This window comes from Alexandromys fortis, unplaced genomic scaffold (genome assembly GCF_014885135.2).
Source record: "Alexandromys fortis isolate MF-2015 unplaced genomic scaffold, M_Fortis_MF-2015_v1.1 scaffold_83, whole genome shotgun sequence".
In the NCBI taxonomy this organism is placed as follows: domain Eukaryota; kingdom Metazoa; phylum Chordata; class Mammalia; order Rodentia; family Cricetidae; genus Alexandromys; species Alexandromys fortis.
In genome coordinates, this window is record NW_026068001.1 from 1,809,202 (window position 1) to 1,831,076 (window position 21,875).

Genomic DNA, 21,875 nt, shown 5'->3' on the forward strand with positions numbered 1-21,875 from the left:
AACAACAAAAAGTGTGTTTAATTAACTGACAGAGAAATCTGGTAAAGAAACGCAGGTGAATGTGGTCAGGGAAGAATTAGAACAGAGGAGCTCCATAATCGTCTGGCATCCGTTCAATGTTGTACCTATGGTTAGAAATGTACATGATAGGAACTCCAGGGATCTTCCGGATTCTTCGTCTGAGGTCCCGATCAACTGTAGCCACAATATAGCACGTGTGCTGAGTGACTCTCTGTACCAAGCAGTCATCAGCATAGGTTCCTTTGTGTGTCAAATCGTGGATCCTTGGCGATTCTCAGTGCCACTTGGTACTTCTGGCCCAATTTCTCAATTTCAGCCATCACACAATCAGTTATACAAGGGATACACTTGGCGTACAGACAGTCCATCATCGACTGCACTAAGTCGAGTTTGGCTTTGATGGAAAAGTTGATGAAGTTGGTATCAACAAGGATGTGGTACGGTGGAGCCAGCTGTGTATTGTACTGGAAGAATAGGCAGGAAGGATGTTGGGGGATTTCTCTTTCCTTCAGCGCACTGGGATCTTTCTTCTCTTTCTTTTTAGGCTTTAATCTATCCTTTTCTTTAAGTCTCTCATCTCTGAGACTAAGCATTCGCTTCATGGTCGCATATCTTCTTGTTTTCTTTTGCTTCCCCATGTTCACGCTGCACCTAGTGGCTGTTCTTATGACGGTTTGGCAATGAATATGGCTGCTTTCTGCTCTTGTCTCAAAACCGGGTCTGAGACTAAACTGAAGATTTTGTACTCATGTCATTGGCAGAGGAGATTCCAAGGCAGCCTAGTATTGACTGTGTCCTGTGGATATTAGTACTCACTCTTATGCAGATCTATAATGAAAAGAAGCAAGCCGAGAAAGGAAAATACAAAATGTATAGTTTTGGAGAGAAGAAGCACCAGAAGTATAGTGGAGCTAAGCTCAGGTTCAAGGAGAGAAGAAGTTTAAAGAAGAATCTGGTGCTAAATAGAATAATTGGTACTGGTGACTTCAGGAAAGACCCAACTCAGTTTGGCAGTGAAGGAACAATCAACAACAGAAAACTGATGCAGATGCAATTGAAAGAGGGGGCCATGTTCCAGCCCCAGAAAACAGCAGAAATTGGCAGCTTTGGCCATGTGGTTCTGGCTTTTACAGTCAAGGATAGAAGAAGGGGGTTGTAAAATCTTCATCCTTGACTAAGGGAAGCTACTGAGGCCAGGCATGTGTCAGGGATGTCCCTGAGTGGAGGCTCAGAAAGGCCATTGTGTGATGCTGTGAAAGAGAAGTCTCATTGGAGACCCCAGGATGTTGGAGATGCCAGAGTCATGACAAGTGTGTTGCAGTCAACAAAGCTGAAGGAGCTGGAGATCTGAAGAGGGCTTGGACATCAGATACAGAGATGCAGAGTTTGCAGTTTGCCCAGCTGCTTTTCAGTCTTTCTTTGGTCCAGTGTTTCCTCACTATGTTCCTTTTTCTCCCTTTTGGAATGGTAATGTATATGCTACACCATTGTGTGTTACAAGTATGTGATCTGCTTTTTTATTTTGATTTTATGGGGGATTACAGTTAAGAGTCCCAGAAGCAACTTTGGACTTTGAAGCAGTTTTAAGACTGTGGTAGGCTATGGGGACTTTGAAGTCGGACTGAATGCATTTTTGCAGTGTGGTATGGCTACAAGCCTATGGGGGTCAGGGAACGGAAGGCTGTCTCTTTACAACAATAGGACACTGACTAAAACAGACGCCTGGCACTGAGATAGTGACTTGTTATTTGGCTATTTGGTGTGTGCACCAATGACTGCTGAGCAGAGAACTTTTCACTGTTCAAGGAACTTAAGCTCCTCTTGCTCCCTACGGTTGATGTGGCTTACTTGAATTACTGCTTGCTCATCCTCCTGCTTACCTATCCAGACCTGCTATCTGTTCATCCATCTGCCTGTTCATTCTTCTGGAGCTTGTTCTACCCTTTCATGTCTGTTGCTAGACTCAGCTCTACAACTCATCTTTGATCCTGTGGTTCAAACCTAAGGCCGCTATCTAGCAGCCAGTTCTCAGCTTTGTTCAATTGATCCCTTATCAATACAGACTCCATTTGAACTTTCATCAGCTTCTGTGCTTTTCATTTCTCAAAAACTCTTGAACTCACCTATAGCCTCTGAACTCTTTACAACTATTCTATAAACTTTATATACATATGTGTATCCATATGCACACATATATGTATATGCATATATATTTACTGTATGATGTGTAATATATATCTGAGAGTTAATATTAGTAATAATATTGGAATTAAAGAATATTATGGTTGGAGAGATGACTCAGCAGTTGTGATTGAGGTCTCCCCTTGTAAAAGACTTAAGTTTGATTCCTAACATACAGTTGCCTGTAACTCCAGTTACAGGGTATCTGATGCCTTCTCCAGAACTCTGCAGAAACTCAGCCAGAAATTGGAAATAACAGAAGAATGGATAAAGAAGGGGCTGGAGAGTACTCAGTGGTGAAGAGTACTCACTGGCTGCTCTTCCAAAGGACCTGGTTCAATTTCCAGTACTCAGATGGTAGCTCACAACTGTCTGTAACTCCAGTTCCAAAGGATCCTACATTATCACAAAACATCCATGCAGACAAAACACCAACAGACATAAAAAATAAAATTAAAAAAAATTTAAAATAAAGGATGTAGTGGCATTTCATTTGTATTTTAATAAATCTTGCCTGAAGTTCAAAAAGGTAAAACAGCCACACTGGCCAGCCTTACAGGCCAAGCAGCAATGACACACCCCTTTAATTCCAGTAGCCAGAATGACACACAACTTTAATCCCAGTAGCAACAAAAGCATACAGTCTCATTCTGAGATTCCTGGAGGCAGAATTGCCATTTCAGACTGAGGTAAATATAAGAACCAGTGGCTGGCTGTTTTCTTTTCTGGCCTTCAGGTTGAACCCCAATTTCTGTCTCTGAGTTTTTATTAATTGTGATTCTAAAGGATAAGGGGCTGGAGAGATGGCTCAGAGGTTAAGAGCACTGACTGCTTTTCCAGAGGTCCTGAGTTCAATTCCCAGCAACCACATGGTGGCTCACAACCATCTGTAATGAGATCTGGTGCCCTCTTCTGGTGTGCAGGCAGAACGCTGTATACATAATAAATAAATAAATCTTAAAATAAGAAAGGATAAACCTGGCAGTGGTGGTACACACCTTAAACCCAGCATTTGGGAAGCAGACGCAGGCAGATCTCTGTGAGATTGAGGCCAACTTTGTCTACAGAGCAAGTTCCAGGACAGTAAGTCCTACACAGATAAACTCTCTCAAAAAAGAAAGGATAAAGAAAATGTGGTACATTTACACAATAGAGTATTACTGAGCACTTAAAAAAAGACATCATTTGCAGGCAAAAGGATAGAACTAGGAAAAATACTATCTGAGTAATGTATCCCAGACCCAGAAAAACAAACAACATATATTTGCTTGAATATGTGGATATTAGCTGTTAAGTCAATGAGGACAAAGCTACAATCTACAGAACCACAGAGGGCAGGTATGGAGTATAGAGGGAACAGACAGACCTTGTTAGGGAAGGGAAATAGATAAATTATCGATTAACTGGCCAGGTAGTTAATCTCAGCACTTGGGAGACAGAGACAGGAAGATCTCTGTGAGTTTGAAGCCAGCCTAGGCTGCAGAGTGAGTTCCAGGACAGACTTCAAAGCTATAGAGAAATCCTGTCCCAAAAACCAAAAAAAAAAATTATTGATTAACTGGGAGGAGGGGCTGAATGGGAGGGTCAGGTGGGAGCAAGAGGGAGTTATGGGAGAGAATACGGGGAGAGATAACTAAAATTGAGGGTAGTATGGAAACCAAATACAGTAGAAACCTCCATATATACACATATATTAAGGTGATCTAAATGAAGTTGCCAAATAATGAGGGAGACAGAGTCCCAGCTGACCATCTCTTGTCATCAATGAAGCTTTGGTTTGGGTTACATCTAGTTGAATTACTGGCCAAACGGGTACCACAGGGATTGGATCCCCAAACAACCTAGGCTGTTGCCAAGACTATAGGCTGCTCCCCACAAACTGACAGCAAGGTCCCATGACTGAAGACAACACCTACACAATTCCTTGAACATGGAGATGTTGAGATGTTGAGCTGGTGCCTCTACTCCTACATCCTATTTGCTGTTCTGGAAGCTTCTTGTATCTTCATAGGCATATCTTTCTCTAGGTAGGGAAAGTTTTCTTCTATGATTTTGTTAAATAAATTTTCTGGGTCCTGGCTCTGGCCTAGTTCCTGGGAGGTCCTAGACTCTCACCCAGACCCACCAGGGTGTTGGCTTAGGTCTACTCCCTTGAAGGTCCCGGATTCACGTCTGGACCCTCAGCAGTCTCTGGCTCTGGCTCACTCGCTCAGTGGTCACTCCCCTGTACCTGTTCAGGTGGAGATCGCTGACTCTGGATCTGGTCGCTGGCTGAATCCTGATCCGCCCATGTCCCAGGACTGGATTTGCTCCTGGCTTCTGCTCCTAGTGGAGCCTGTTCTCTCTGTGTCCTAGGTAACTGGTTCAGTCCCACTCTGGTGGAGATCACAGACTCAGAGTCAGGTTGTTGGCTCAATCGTGGTCTGCCAGTGTCCCAGGACTGGGTTGGCTCCTAGGACTGGATTAGCTCCTGGCTTCTGCTCCCGGTGGAGCTCGTTTCCCAAGCTGCTGTTCTTCCACCTGAAAAGAAGCCTCTGTGTCTCAATCCTGGTACTCCCCGCCCGTCTCAGCATCCAAGCTGTGCTGGCACGGCATAACACTGCTTGGATGTTCAAAAACCTGAGACTAGATAGCCCAGGGACCTAGGTTAAAACCAAATAATACTGCTCAAAAACAAAACAAAGCAAAACCCCCACAAAATAAACAAAACCAAAAAAAAATGTAGTAATAAAATGACTCCTAATGATACGACATTCTACTCTTCTCATAGACCAGAACCTTGTTCAGCCATCATCAGGAAAACTTCCTCCAGCAGAAGATGGCAACATATAGAGGTACTCACAACCAGATATTACACTGAGAGCGACAACCTTAGACTGCTCAGACCTAAATGGGAGCTCAGGGAACCTCGTGGAGGAGGAGCAGAAAGAATCGAAGAGTCAGAGGGGATGGAGGACACCAGGAAAACAAGGCCTCTGAATTCTCATGAGCAAAGCTCACATGAACTCAGAGACTGAAGCAGTATGTACAGGGCCTGCATGGGTCTGCACCAGGTCCTAGGCATATATATTATACCTTCCAGTTTAGTGTTTTATGGGATTCCTGAATGTGCTAGAGTGGTTCTCAGATTTTGTGTTTTTTTTTTGGGGGGGGGAGGGCTCTTTTCTTTCTGTTTGTTTTGTTGTAGTCTTTTAAAATATGAATGAATGTAAACCTAGCCACTAGGGTAAAGGTTGACAACTGAACTGTTCCTTACACCTGCTGGGAGAGGGAAAGTCAGTTTCTTCAATGGCATGACGCTGGGTATATCATCAGCCTCACATTCAGGAGGAGTCCAACCTATAATTCTACAGGTTTGTTTTTTTTTTTGTGTGTGTGTGTGCTTTTATCTGTTATAGTTTGGTGGTTTTCTTTGCTTTGATTTTGTTCTGTTTAGGTGTTATTTTATTTTGTTTTCTTAATGGGAGCTTTGTTGTTGTATTGAATTTTTGTTATTTTGAGGAAAAAAAATGGGTTTGTTGGGATGGGGAAAGGATCTGGGAGGACTTGGGAGAGGAAAAGAAAGTAGAGTAAAAGGCTGAGCTTGATTCCAGATTTGAAAAAACCCGTCTCCCTGCAGGGCAGTGGTCATGCACACCTTTAATCCCAGCACTTGGGAAGCAGAGGCAGGAGGATCTCCGAATTTGAGGCCAGCCTGGTCTACAGAGTGAGTTCAGGACAGCCAGGAGTACACAGAGAAACCCTGTCTCTGAAAACCAAAAGAGAAAGAAAGCAGCCCATCTCCTTGAACTCAAAATCCCTGGGATCGCCCCAAACTCAGAACTTGAAATTCTACCAATCCTTACCCTGGAAAACTCCTCCCCCAAGAAGCCCTATTTAAGCCTGTCTACTGTTCAGTTCTGCTTCTCACTACTTCTCGCCCTAGCAGAGGCAGCCACCCTCTTGTGTACCTCCCAATAAATCTCTTGTGTGAGTTTTGTTGTACGGTGTGATATTGTGGTATTCCTTGGCTCCTGACTGCCAGGATACCTTTCCCCCAGAACTACAAGTCTTCCATTGGGGAAGCCTTTCTATTCAGAGCTGTAACATTTACAAAGAATATGATCAAAATATATTTAAATTTAAAAATTATTGTAAGTAATAAAATAAAAAAGAGAACTTGTTGCTGTTGCAGAAGCTCTGAGACCTATACGACAGTTTACAAACATTCCTAACTCCACTTCCATGCGGTCTGATGCCCTCTTCTGATCTCTTAGGGCGTCAGGCACACAAACGATGCACATACGTAGATGAAGGTAAAATAGTTATACATATAAAATAAAATAAACCTAAAACAATAAAATCACAATAAATATTTGGCTAATTGGAACACCACACCCTGTGAAATCTTTCTTATTCAATGAATTGTGACATTGTGGAAAGATGAAATCATATTTGCCTATGTTTGACATGGGACACTCATGATAGGTACTGTAGATGAAATAGGTGCCTGTTGTGTGGCTATTCCTTCCAAATTGAAGCATCCCCTCCTGGTGGGGGTAGCTCCTTAAAACTGAAGAAGCTAGTGAAACTTGAAAGGGGCAGGAAGTAAAAATCTCGCAAATCTCAAGGAGTTCCTGGAATTTACAAAGTTCACTCTTCCTCCCACAGGGTTACAGAAGCAGTAACAATTGTTGAGATGAGGAGAGTCTAACTGGCCCAGCTGTCTGAGTCCTACAGAGAGCTCCAGTAATACATCTTTCAGGTATTTTGGTGCTGCAACTGTCTTTGAATCACCCATGCTCCTGTATGCTTCATTCATACTCTTGTTGTTTTTTTTTTTCCAAGACAGGGTTTCTGTGTAGCTTTGGAGCCTGTCCTGGAACTAGCTCTATAGACCAGGCTGGTCTCCAGCTCACAGAGATCCATCTGCCTCAGCCTCCTGAGTGCTGGGATTAAAGGCATGCGTCTCCTCACCTGGCTTATTCGTACTCTTGAAAGTATCTCCAGTAAACTCACTTGTTCATGAAACTAGGCTTGGGTGAAACTATTTCTTTAGTCAAAAACAGAAGAACCTACCTCTGAGATCTGATATTGCTATCTTAAGCTAATAAAGGAGAAACACACTGGCTTTGTCACATATACAATAGGGATAACCAGGAAACTCTGCATGGTCATATTTATCCTCTTTTAAAATTACTAATTTTTTCATATAATGTATTTTGATAATATTCTTTCACCTCCCCAACTCCTTTCAGATCCTCTCCATTTCCCTACCTACCCAACTTTGCATTCTTTCTCTCTCTAAAAAAAGTAAACAAAGTAAAAAATGAAAACCAAAACACAAACTAAAACAAGAGAACCAATAAGACAAAAATATCAAAACAAAATGAAAAGTGCACGCACACGCACACACAACCCACATGGAATCTGTTTTGGCTAACTCTTCTTGGGCCCGGGTCCTGCTCTGGAGTGCTTTGGTTATACCCAGTGACATTCCAATGGGCAAAAACCCAACTCTTCTCCTCCTCGCAGGTATCAGTTACAAACAGACTCTTGGTTAACTGATGGTCTTTGTGGTCAATCCTTTCTCCAGGGCTAGAATTTTGTTTGGTTCCAGCCTGTGTAGGTCTAGTGTGTGCTGCTGCAGTCTCTGGGAGTTCATATCAAAAGGATGGAGACTCAACAAGACTTCCAAAGACGAAGTTCTCAGCACAAAGGATATTTATTTGCCCCAGAGGGACAAAGGACAAGGAATAAGAGACAAAGACAGGAAAGGAAGCAGTTGTGGAAGAAGGGAAAAGGAGCAAGGGAGAGACGGGGTGGGGTGGGGGGGCGCAAGGGATATTTTCCCAGCGGGATAGAGAGGAGACAGATGTGACCCATAGATAAATTGCAGTTTATAAAGGGAAAAGGAGAAACCCCATGTTAGGATGAGCTGGTTTGTTTTGATTGGGCATGTGAATAATGGTAGCCAAAAGAGAGTATTTTAGTTAAGGTTTTATTGCTGTGAAGAGACACAGAAAGTTAGCTTTGTGTGGGGCCTGGGATGGGAGAAGGATCTTCAACAGGTCCAGGCTGCTGTGCAGGCTGCTCTACCATTTGAACCATATGATCAGCAGACCTGATGGGACTTAAGGTGTCAGTGGCAGATAACGACGCTGTTTGGAGCCTTTAGCAGGGCCCCTATAAGTGAAATCACAGAAGAGTCCTTTGGAATTTTGGACCAAGGCCCCGCCATCATCTGCAGACAACTATTCTCCCTTTGAGAGACAGATCTTGGCCTTCTATTGGGCCTTACTGGAAACTGAATGTTCAATAATGGGCCACCAAGTTACCATGCAACCTGAACTGCCCATCATGAGTTGGGTGTGGTCAGACTCACCAAGTCACAAAGTTGGATGTACACAGCAGCCATCCATTATCAAATGGAAGTGGTGGATACGAGATCAGGCCTGAGCAGGTCCTGAAGGCACTAGCAAGCTACATGGAAAAGTTGCCCAAGTGCCTATGATCCCTACTCCTGTTCAATGCCATCTGCTGCCAAACATGCACCTATAGGGGTGTGCCTCATAGGGTGTGCCCTTTGATTCGTTGACTGAGGAAAAAAGTAGGGCCTAGTTTTACTGATGACCCTACATGATATGCAGTCACTCTCCAGAAGTGAACGGCTGCAACATTTCCACCCCCTTCTTGGACAACCCTGAAAGAAACTGGCAAAGGGAAATCTTCACAGGGGGCCTAACTTCAGGCAGTATACAGAGTCATACAGTTTGTTTGGAAGGGAAGATGGCCAGATGTATAATTGTTCACTGATTCATGGGCTGTAGCCAATGGATTGGCTGCATGGTCAGGGACTTAGAAAGAGCATGGTTGGAAAATTGGTGAGAAAGATATCCAGGGAAAAAGTGTGTGGATAGATCTCAAATGGGCAAAGAAACTTGTGTCCCATGTAAATGTTCATCCAAAGGTGACTTCAGCTGAGGAGGAGTTCAATAATCAAGTAGACAGGATGACCCATTCTGTGGACAGTCAGCCTCTGTCCCCAGCCATTCCTGCCATTCATTTCAAACAGAGACGGGGATTATGCATGGGCTCAACATTATGGGCTTCCAGTCACCAAGGCTGGCCTGACTACAGCTACTGCTGAGTGACAGATCTGCCAATAGCAGGGACCAACCTGATATGACACCATTCCCTGGGGTGACCATTCAGTGACCTTGTGGCAGGTTGACTACACTGGACTGCTTCCTCAGTAGAAAAGACAACATTTTGTTCTTACTGGAGTAGATACTGATTCAGATATGCATTTGCATTTCCTGCAATATGCTTCTGCCAAAACCACCATCCGTGCACTTACAGAATGCCTTATCCACCAGCACGGTATTCCACATAGTACTGTTTCTGACCAAGGAACTCACTTTACAGCCAGAGAAGTGTGACAGTGGGCCCATGATCATGGAATCCACTGGTTTTCACTATGTTCTCCACCATCCTGAAAGAAATAGCCTGATAGAAAGATGGAATGGCTTTTTGAAGACATAGTTTAAAGTACCAATTAGGTGGCAGCAGCCTGGAGGAGTGGGACCGTGTTCTCCCATGGCCAGGAAGCACAGGTCCAGGAATCAAGGGGTGAAAAAGGGAATAGTTTCACTTATTATCATCTACTCTGCTGCTGAGGCATTTACTCACTGGTGTTAGAACCAACTTCTCAAAACCCCTCCTCCCCAAATGGAGAGTTGTGGAGGCATCCTAACTGATACATCTACATAACAACTCCTGCATCTGAGGCACAGGGAACATTTCAGAAGACTGTAAGAACCAGAGAAACAAGGAGTTTGCTGTGACAATGTAGCTTCCTAGAATGTCAGAAACTACAGTCATAATGTTTCATCACCATGACCACCTAAGCAGGAGTTGAACAAGAACCACAATAGGTGTGCCAAAATGGACAGGGGAAGGCTCAGGAGGCCTCAACCCTATGCAAAGAACTATAGGCAACTAAGGAGTGTCAATTGGTTGTTCAATACCAAAAGGTCAGCCCCAAAACACATACAAAATTGCATTATACAGACTGAACAGGTTATATTTAGGAATATATATGCATATAACAATAATTAATGAAAAAAGAGGCCATGAATTTGAAAGAGAGCAAGGAGGAGTGCATGGGAGCATTTAGAAGGAGGTTTGGAAGGGAGAAATGATGTAATTATATTATAATCACAAAAGTAAAGGAAATAATTTTTAAAGTAAAGAAAATGGGAGGGAGACCTGTTGGGAAAAGGCTACATTGGGAGGAGGAGAGAGATGAGAGGTGGCAATGGGACTGACAAATGGCCAAAATCTATTATATACATGTATAAAATTGTCAAAGAGTAACAAATCAATAAGAAAAACGACTAGATATATCCAAGAGGCTAGACAAAAACCTTTCAGGAAGGATTAGAGTCCACAAGGCCGTCCAAAGCCTAGCCTATGCCTCCCATCTGCAAGTAGCTAACAGTACTGACTGGCTTTGCCCCAGCTCACTGCAGGGGCAGGAAGAGAGAACACCTCTGAGAAGTTCACAGGGCCCAATGCAGAGTGCTCACAAGTCTTTTGTAAGAGGTCTTTCATATAAATAAGATGTCTGAAGTCCCTAAGACACACTTCCCTAATATCAACCGCAACTGCCAGCTAATAAATTAATGTCAAGTAGATCTTTCCAACTGTTGTCTTATCCATACCTAACTCTGACCCGGACTCTAAAATCAATATTTGAATGCTGACCTCAATCAATACATGATCCTGGTCTTGACCATGAGCCTGACCTGCCCTGCTCACTAACCATAGCCTTGAAACCTACTCTAAATCTGACTCTAAACTCTCAGCCTGAACCTAACAATGTACTGCATTCCAAACACCACCTCATCATGACACTGGCTGACTCTAACCCCTGACCTAAATGATGCCAAATTTGATCTTTAACCATGACCCTGCTCTAACGCAAGTAAGAACACTGGCACAGACTCTGAACTAGACCTGATACTTAACTCTAACCTAGACCCTGATGCTACACTAAGGATAGCCCGAATTTTATCTTTGACAATAAACCACTCATTCTTACCTTCACTCTGAAATTGTAATTCACTTCTACTGACCAAGAACCTGACTCTGGTCTCATACTGATGAGGAATTAACTTTTTCTCTGATCTTGATCCTAAATATAACTATAACCCTAATATTATTCCCTAGCCTAGCCTTAACATTGATTTTATAGGAGAATGTGTATATTATTATCTCATTTTCAAATATACTATTTTTTCTTTTGACACAGTGTAGCCCAGGTTGGCCTCAAATTCATGATCTTCCACCTCAGCCTACCAAGTTCTAGGGTTACTGACTGTGTCCTTTGCTTTACAGAAGCTTTTCAGTTTCAGGAGGTCCCATTTATTAATTGTTTCTCTCAGGGTCTGTGCTGCTGCAGTTATATTTAGGAAGTGGCTAGACCCTATCTCAAGACAACTCTGGGTTCAAATGGTTTCACTGGTTAACTTTGTCAAATATTTAATTTAAAATTAAGCAACAAAAATTGTATGCAAACTTTTCAAGATATATGCAAGATCTAGTGAAAGACATTGAATAGTGAGCCATGCTATATTCTGAAATCAATGATAAAAACCAAAACTCTGAGCACTGAAAAGCATAAAGATGCTGGGATGTTAAGTCTTTATTGTCAACTTGACAGAACTTAAAATAACCGAAGAAATATGCCTCTGGGAGTGGGTATGAAGGCGTTTTTCATTAAGGGCAGAAAACCCACCATGAATGTAGGGGAAACCATTCCATGGTCTGGGGTCCTGGACTGAACACAAAGGAGAAATAGAGGAAAGCACCAGAATTCTTCATCTTCAGGTTCTAGAAAGATGCTTCCCCAGTGAGTTTCCCTCCCACCATGCTTTCCCCTCCATGAGGAACTGTACTTGCAAACTCTGAGCTGAAGGAAATGCTAAGTTGTTTCTTTTTCTTTTTTAAATATTTATTTATTTATTATGCATACAATATTCTGTCTGTGTGTATGTCTGCAGGCCAGAAGAGGGCACCAGACCTCATTACAGATGGTTGTGAACCACCATGTGGTTGCTGGGAATTGAACTCAGGACCTCTGGAAGAGCAGGCAATGCTCTTAACCACTGAGCCATCTCTCCAGCCCATGCTAAGTTGTTTCTTGTAAGGTATTTTGTCACAGCAACAAAAAGTTCCTAGCGCAGGAGCCAATTCTCTCAACTTATTCAACAACTTTTAAAGAAATTCCAGTTCACATTGGAGCACATTTATTCAAGGTGATTTAAGAATTTGTAAATGGGCTGGTGTTTAACATGTGTCTAAATTTAATCCCCAGGACCCAGTATATGAGTACAATTAAATATTATTGAAGGTCAAACTAACACAACTAAAACAATTTTGAGGGGCTGGAGAGATGGCTCAGAGGTTAAGAGCACTGATCGCTCTTCCGGAGGTCCTGAGTTCAATTCCCAGCAACCCCACGGTGGCTCATAATTATCTGCAATGAGATCTGGTGCCCTCTTCTGGCCTGCAGCATACATGTAGGTAAAACACTGTATACATAATTATAAACAGATAAATCTTTAAAAAAATAAAAATAACACAATTTTGAAGTTGAGAGCTGGTAGTGGTGGCTCATATCTGTAATCCCATTGCTTTTGAGGCTGAGACAGAAGGACTGTCATGAGTTCAAGGCCTGTTTGAGTGACAGCGATATTTTTGTCTAAACACAGAAACAAAACAAAGCAAACTTAAACAAAATAGAATAAATTTGGAGAGATCACACTATCTAGTAGTGTGTGTATATGTGTGCATGTATATCTAAGTGTGTGTGTATGTGTGGTATGTGTGTGTGTTACTAGGGACTGAACCCAGAGCCTTATACATGGTGAACAAGCCTTTAACTGCTGAGCTATAACCCCAGGCTGGCACTACCAAATTTTAAGGTCAATTTAAAGGAACAGAAAGAAGATCAGTGATCTGAGGATGGGGTAAAAGCATGCTGAAGGGCAGAAAGAAAAGATGACAGTGGGACACAAGTAAACTTTTGGGGGTAGTGAACAGATTCATTGCTTTTTATGTGGTTGATATGAATATATATGACATATATATGAATATATGATAATTTTATACACTTTAAATATGATCAAGCTAATTATAGCTCAACAATATTACTTTTAAAAAATTCTTTCTTCCAGGTGGCTCACTCCTTTAAACCCAGCACTCGGAAGGCAGAGACAGGCAGATCTCTGAGTTTGATGCCAGCCTGGTCTACAAGAGCAAGTTCCAGGACAGGCTCCGAAGCTACAGAGACACCCTGTCTCGAACCCCCCAACCTCCGTAGGAAGTCCTATAGCCACTAGTTACCCGCCCACTTGGGCGTGGCCTCTTATACTATATATGCCGATGTAGAGCATGTATCCGGCCTCTTTTCCAGCTGCGGGATCTGGTTTCTGATCTCCGCTCCAGCAGAGGATTCTGATTTGTGAGTCTACCCCTAAATAAATAACCATCTATTTCTCAATTCTGAGCTAGTGTGGGATTTCTTTTAAGCGTCTTTCTTCACCCCCACCCCCCACCTGCCACAAAAAATTCTTTCCAAACTCGGCATGGTGGCACACACATCTCTAATCCTAGCATCTGGGAAATGGAGGCAGGAGGCTGAGGAGTTCAAGGCCATCCTCACCTACACAGAAAGCTCAAAATCATCATGAACTACATGAAAGAGACCACATTTCAAAAAAGAAAGTGGAAGAGGGCTGGAGAAATTACTCAGCAGTTAAGAGCACTGGATGTTCTTTCAGAGGACCCAGGTTCAATTCCCAGCAATGACATTAGCTCTCAAATGATATCTAATGGTCTCTTCTGTCTGATGCCCTTTTCTGTTATGCAGGCATACATGCAAATAGCGCAGTCACATCCATAAAATACATAAATAAATATTTACAAAGGAAGAGGAGGAAGAGGAAGCAGCAGCGACACTCAGTCAATAAAGGTACCATCTGAGATCCAGTCCTTGAAATAGGATTTGTACATGCACGCGCGCGCGCACACACACACACACATACACACACACACACACGGATGAATAAATATAAAAAAGTAACGTAAATTCTTTGCCATGTGATGTATTTTTTTATATCCAGTAGGCGGCAGTTAGAACCACAGATTGTGACACGGTGTTTGTATCATATCCTGTGACAGTATCTTAGTTTGTAAAAATAACACACAGGAAGTATCCCAAAATCATTATAAATCACCAAGTTTCTATGCATTAATTTTTTGAAGCTTTGGATCCAGCAAGTATGGAATGCAGGAAAAAAATGGACATAGTCCCATTTCAACCCAAGAGCAATTTGCAGTCTTCAGGCTGATTGATAGTTGAACAACTTTTTGCATTTCTATAGGATTGTTTTTAATAGAAGGCCATTTATTCTCTGTGAAAATGCTCTACTTTTAGAAAAACTAGGAATGTAGTTCACTGTTAGTTTATGTTCTTAATTAATTTGTCACACAGTGGGTTTATTCCCCAGCACCCAGTCAAAACTATAAATTAAAGCCTAGCCCTGCTATATCATTGTCTCATTAAAAAAATAGATTGAAATTTCATTGATTTAAGTCCCTTAGTTCTCCAGTTGTCTTCAAAGCATTTTCTTCTGTCAGCAAGGAAGAGCTGCAGTTTACCCTGCATAGGAATATGGGGCGATTCCTTTGACCCCAAGACCAGTTATCTGTTGGGAAAAAAAGAATGAAACTGGTAAATTATAGTCTTCAAACCATTGTTACAGATCCAGGCATGGTGGCTCATACTTGGAACCTCAGTACTTGGGCGGTTGAGGCAGGAAGTCTACATAGCCAGCCTGGGCTATGGAGTGAGATCTTGTCACAAACAAACAAACACCAAGCAAATTGAGATAATATGTCTAGAGGCTGGAGAGATGGCTCAGTGGTTAAGAGCACTGACTGCTCTTCTAGAAGACCTGAGTTCAATTTCCAGCAACCACATGGTTGATATATACATACATACATACATACATACATACATACATACATACATATGTACATATATATGTCTGGTGCCCTCTTCTGGCCCGCAGGCATACATGTAGGCAGAACACTATATATAATAAATAAATAAAAATAATAACATGTGTAGCTACTTTTAATAACCCCATTTTATTTTTTATCATGAAAAAGTTAGGTATTACATGGTTCAACCAGTCATTCACATACATTCTAGTTCAATGAGCGAGCATGCACACTGATATAGAGCAATTTAGTTCTATCATTTTCTCACCCGTCAAGAAAGGTAGGTTTTTATTTGTTTGTTTGTTTCGGTTTTTCAAGACAGGGTTTCTCTGTGTAGCCCAGGCTGTCCTGGAACTCTCTCTCTGTAGACCAGACTGGCCTCAAACTCACAGAGATCTGCCTGCTTCTGCCTCCCGAGTGCTGGGATTAAAGGCGTGCGCCACCACTGCCTGACTCATGTAAGATTTTTTTAAATCAGTGTTTGCTCTGTCACAAAAAATTATTAAAAATCTGCACATCTTTTTATGACATCAGAACAATCAGATGATCTTACAAACACTATTGAAGCATGCAAATATTTCAAAATACTGAACTTTACATAACTTATAGTCTAGATTAACATGCCAATCACATGTTTTTTGGGAAGTATGCAGAAGCACTGATCAATTATTTAACAGAATACCCTCCACACCCTCCAAAAGGCCACATCACCTTGAAAATGCCACCAGCATCAGGCTGCCTCAGAAGGCCTTCAGCATCCATCCCATCCCTGGCACAGGTCACATACATTTCAGAGTAATCCTTTCCTCCAAAGCAGCATGATGTTGTTTTATCAACAGGCAACTTTACAGTTTGGAGTCTTTTTCCTAGGTCAACAAATACTTTATTTGAAATTTAGGTTTAAAATTTTGCAACATACACAATGCTTCTGGAGCTTTTATGAGGGATAGGGATGGTCTAAGAGACTGTGGGGCTCAGAATTCATCCCTTGGAAGGGGCTAATGCACAACAGAATGGCGTACCAACATGTGCTGACTACATCAACTTAAAACCTGAGGAAGCTTGGAAAGGAATTCTAGACACAAAAGAAAGCATGGCTTCTTGGTAGCCAGCATCCCTCCCCCACAATGGGCTGTGCATTCTGGCAGTGAGCAGGAGCTCGGCAACTCCTTTAAGAGAAGGCTTACTGACTCAGCATAAGAAATGGCAGCTTCTATCCTAATATCCAACAAAATAGACTTCAAACTAAAATCAATCAAAAGAGACAAAGTAGAACATTTCTTGGAAAAGTCTGCTGGATACTATGGGCCTGTAGGGTGAAGATTGGTATCCCAATATTACAGAACAACTTTGGGTGACTCTCTAGGCAGTGAGATGTCTCTGTCAATTTTAGAGTTTTGGAAGTTCCTTAAAATGCACTTCCTGTTTACTTAGGCAATATTATATACTTCTGAAGTCTTTGATGGAGTTAAACAACAGATAATTATAATTATAGTTTCCCTTAGTTATGATAAAATATAAAGTAGATATAAATGTTGTAACTGTAATTCTTGCTTGACACCTGTTTTGTTACATGTAATTTTTAACTAAACCTTCCTTTTTATTTAGACAGAAAAGAGGAAATGATGTGGGAAGTCCTTCTGTATATGTATTGCTTTTATTAGTTAATGAATAAAGAAGCTGCTTTGGCCTATGATAGGGTAGAGTTAGCTAGGTGGGAAACTAAAGCGAATGCTGGGAGAAAGAAGGCAGAGACAGTGAGAAGCTATGGTGCCGCCGCAGAAGACAGATGCTGGATGGAACCTTACTAATTGGCAATACACAGATTAATAGAAATGGGCTAATTTAAAACATAAGAGCTAGTTAATAATATGCTTAAGCTATTGGCTAAACAGTATTGCAAATAATATAGTTTATGTGTGATTACTTCGGGTCTGGGCAGCTGGGAATGAACGAGCCATCTCTGACTACAAACTCCCACATGGCTTGACTGACTCAAACTCACCATCCCCTTGGTTTAATCTCCTGATCTCTAGGTTTATATATAAGCTACCATATTACCTGGCTCCCATCCATGTATTTAACTTACCTTCACTGACAATTAACTTTTGGCAGAGAGACTTACTTCCATAGAAATTCTTGACTATAAATTTGGCGCTGTGTATTTTGCCTTCATTTAGTAATGATCTCTAGTTTTCTGGACTGGGTAGGGTGTTCCATTTTGTCTCCAGCCTACCTGTCTCAGGATCTAGACGAATTACTCTTCCTCCATTGTAACAGGCTACCCAAAGCTTTCCCTCAGCATCAATGCACATTCCATCTGGGATTTGTTCATCTTTCTCCATCTTGTAAACAATTCTGCGGTTGGCTGCAGTTGAAAACCAAAACCAAAACACGACAAAACAATGGGTCACCCAATGCTGACGAGTAGACAGTGCCCTCTCAAGCTGCTTATAAACATTGGTCACTTACGCTTGTCTAGTGGCTGGCATGTGAACAGAGGATTTTTACTACATGATTGGGATAGATTCACTCCTTTTTGTCTTTATAGATATATATGCCTAAGATTTCTAAGACTTCAGAGGAAAAGAAAAGTTTGTTTTCTTTTTTTTTCACTTCTGGAGATAGAACTCAGAGCCTCGTGTATGGTAGACAAATGCTCTACCACTAAGCTCAATAAAGCTGCATTATCTATTTATTTAGATACAAGTTCTCATTTTATATCCAAGGCTGACCCAGAATTCATTGTGTAGCCCAATCTGTCTTTAGAGTCTTAAAATAATCTTCCTGCCTCAGACTTGTGAGCACTAGGATTAGTCTTGAAGGAGCAGTCATCGTGTCTGCTAAGAATTCTTAGTACAGTATCAATAGGTAGCTCTCTGAGGCTGACCAAAACTAAGCTTTGCAAGTCTATTCTTCAGTCTGTGCTTAGATCACTATCTTAGTTACCAACACTCCTGCTTTTACTAAGCTGAAGATCTATATGGCAGCTTAATGGTACCGTATGAACAATGCATGTACAAAACCTGGGGAGCCACTCATTATTTTTCTTACTTGCTACAAAATCAAGAAACAATATTTAAAGAGCTTACTTATTAAAAAGGGCATTCTAAAATCCTCAGGCTGCTTAAAGGAGATCCAGAGTAAATAAACAATGGACAGTGAAAGGTAGAGGAGGGCTGGAATTGTACCTTAGCACACACACAAAGAAATGAGTTTGGTCTCCATCACCTCAAAAAAACAATGCAGAAGAATAGCCAGCTACAAAATTCAGGTCATTCCAGCAATCACATTGAGGTATAATGGGGAAAAATGTTAAAACCATGTGTAAGGAAATTGGATAAGAATAGTCATAAAAAAGAACACTACACACTTCAAAGAAAAGCACTGGAAGAGTTTGCCCTTGATTAAATCTACATAAAGCCTTGTGACTTTTTTCAAGTCATTTTTATGATTGGTTTTGCTCTTCCTGTCTGGCACTTTTCATCAAACAGTTTCAAGGTCTCCGTTTTAAATTCTTCTAAATAATTTTTCCCTAGAAGTTCCCAGTGATGGCTCTTTTTACAGAACATTGATGGAACTGAACCAACCTGGAAGCACTTTTCTGTTATTTTTCTGTTTCAAAGATTGTTCATTTGCCTATGGTTAACTAAAGATCAACTAAGAATCGGGCACCCAAATGTTCAGAGTTTTCCCTCCCTCTTTTCTCGCACTCTGTTGTATATTATGTGCCTCTAGGTGCTATCTGATAGGTTAAGATTCATTCTCCATGGAGGAGATGGAAAGCAAAAGTTCAGGCCTAGTTTCAGTAGGCCAGCTATAGTCCTAGTCCCAAATAGCAGAGTTCAGCTGTGCTGGGGACCACAATTTGACTGGCAGCTCAGTCAAGTCTGAGTCTTCTTTCATTGCAAAGTTCTGTCGTTGACAAATAAATACTTTTTCACATGGACTGTGGGAGAGATCCCTTACTGATCATTAAGATATAAAAATGATATGAGTGGTATTACAAAAAATAATAAAGATGTTCTTACAGATTTGTCCTGTATGCAGGTCATAGTCAAAGGCATCCACAGAGTAGGACAGGCTGTCAATATAGTAGAAAATTTTATGGTCCAGGGACCAATCCAAACCATTGGAGATATCTACTTGGTCAAAGTATTTCTTAACGTTGTGATCGGGAAAGAGGGAGTACAAGGACCCTTGGTGCCGCTCAAGTACTGCTGGGGCTGTTTCCTCAGCCATGGTGCCTTTGGGACACAAAGAACATTAGCTCAGTCCTGTAGATGTTCATCCTGTACAACCCCCATCTTCCCTCATTATGGATCATGATACCAACACTTTAGATTAGGAGACATGAGGGTGAATTTGAAACAGTTGGTGACTTTGAGGTCCAGCTGGGCTACATAACAACCCCCTTCCTCAAACTCTCTCTCTCTCTCTCTCTCTCTCTCTCTCTCTCTCTCTCTCTCTCTCAAACACCCACACACATACACATATACACAAATGCACACACACTATTTAGCAATTTAGAGATATGGTTTCAAATAAGAAGGGATAAACATGAACTAACCTCATTTTCTCCTACTGAGCACAAGTATAAAACCTGAAGAAAATGCATGGTATGCGCTAAGTGTGGTGGCCCCTCCCCTGTAATCCCAGCACTCTGGAAGCCAAAGAAGGACGATCAGAAGATTGGGGACAGCCTGAGATATGTAACCCCTTAAAAGAGATTTGTGGACTCCTAGGCTCATCCTCAGCCTGTATCACATGTTCTAAAGGATTTAAACAATGTGCAGGGTCTCATAGCACAATATTCATAATCTCTAGGATATAACCTAAAATTATTTGGTGCTATAATTTGGCATTGAATGTCTCTGAAAGCCCATGTGTTAATGGCTTGTGAGATCCTGTGACCTTTTTAGGGGGTGGAGCCTAGTAGAAGTCTCAGGTTATTGGATGCATGACTTTTAAGGGGGTTGTGGAACACTGGCCAGTCTAGTCATCCTTTACTTGCTGGCTCACAAGATGTGCAATTTGCTCTACCACACATTCTCAACACAATATGTTTCCTTACCAGAGGCCCAAAGCAATAGGGTCATTTGATCATGGACTAGAATCTTTAAAATTGTTTATCAAAATAACCTTTTTTCTCTTTGTAAATTAATCACCTTAGTTATCTCATTATTGTGATGGAAAGATAACTAATAAATTGAGCAACACAGGGAAGGAAGGGTGTATGACTCAATAAGTGTAGGAAATCATAGATTATGAAAATCATATGGCACAGATGTTGGAAGGTTTTGTTAAAGACTAATGCAAGTTTTATTAAAAAAATAATTGTAAAGAGTTACGAATCTCAGAATAGAACACACTGTCAAAGTATTAGAAGCTGTGAAGAATAACCAAACAAAACTAGAGAGTGCAATGGACTAACTCAATAGCAGAAGAGCATCCACAAGAACAAAGGGTCAGTGTAGTCTATGTTAGAGCAATGGAAATAAGGTCATGGGCTGGAGAGATGGCTCAGTGGTTAAGAGCACCCCCAGATGTCCTGAGTTCAGTTCCCAGCAACCACATGGTGGCTCACAACTATAATGAGATCTGTAGGTGTACATGCAGGCAGAACACTGTATATATAATAAAAAAAGCTTTTAAAAAAGAAACCAGGTAAAGTAAAAAGCAGAGCCAAAAAGCTTTGGAAGACAAAAAGAGCAGATCCTGTAGCCACAAAAAGGCTAATACCTCAGTGGGTGCCTAGAGAAAAAGAAAAAGTGCAGGCCAAAGGTTTTTGAAGGTTATGTGGCTCAAAACTTTCCAGATTGGGTAAAATTAGCAAAGTTTTCAGTAGACTTAAGAAGCTGAGCAAATCCAAAACATAATGAACAAAAAGGAACCCAGACCCCCACACACTGTGATCAAATTGCTGAAACCCAAAGTCAAATAAAGACACTTGAAAACAATGAAGGAAAAATGTCACATTACATATGGTGGGCAAAGAGGGGAGTTACAGTTTGAAAATGGCCAATTCACTAAGAATACACAGTAATTTTAAATGTCTATGTATTTAATAGTAAAGCTTTAAAATACACAAAGAAAATTTGTCATACCTGAAAAGAGGTAGAAAAAAACTGAATTACACTGGGAACAATCAACATCTTTCTCTCAGTGGCAGAAAGTAGATGAAATGATGGCAAGGCCGTAGAAGAACTGAGAGCCGACAGTTACTGCCGCTTACAGAATGCTTTGCCCAGCAACAGCAGCATATGCATTCGTCTCAAGTACTTCATTCCCTAAAGTCGGTGTTCAGTATTCAGGGAGATGGACTTGGGTGACACATGCTCTCAGAGGCCAGAGCAGACTCTGATTAGAGGAAAGAAACTGGGAAGCTACTATTTCATACTTCATTTGAAAGAAGAGGAAAACAGATTGCAAATAGGAGAAGCAAGCTTGAGCGGCAAGAGGACAGTGTATAGGTCCTCTCTCTATATATATAGGTATATAGTGTATAGGTCCTCTCTATATATATAGGTATATAGTATATAGGTCCTCTCTCTATATATAGGTATATAGTATATAGGTCCTCTCTATATATATAGGTATATAGTGTATAGGTCCTCTCT

The 21,875-nt window shown here is 41.3% G+C and overlaps 1 protein-coding gene and 1 pseudogene across 3 annotated transcripts in view; both read right to left on the reverse strand.

Moving 5' to 3' along the window:
- Positions 1-698, reverse strand: LOC126512889 (rRNA-processing protein FCF1 homolog; annotated as a pseudogene).
- Positions 699-14,338: 13,640 nt separating this feature from the next.
- The window catches only part of Rgn (regucalcin), a 12,914-nt gene continuing 5,377 nt past the window's right edge, over positions 14,339-21,875 (reverse strand). For 2 of the 3 annotated variants that reach the window (XM_050160943.1, XM_050160942.1), the window contains exons 4-7: positions 19,287-19,502; positions 17,492-17,623; positions 15,967-16,121; positions 14,339-14,957 (exon numbers count right to left, since the gene is read on the reverse strand). In XM_050160943.1, the coding sequence (XP_050016900.1) occupies positions 14,907-14,957; positions 15,967-16,121; positions 17,492-17,623; positions 19,287-19,502 (554 nt within the window). In that variant the 3' untranslated portion in view covers positions 14,339-14,906. The remainder of the gene's footprint in view (positions 14,958-15,966; positions 16,122-17,491; positions 17,624-19,286; positions 19,503-21,875) is intronic. The other variant, XM_050160944.1, reaches the window with a different exon arrangement.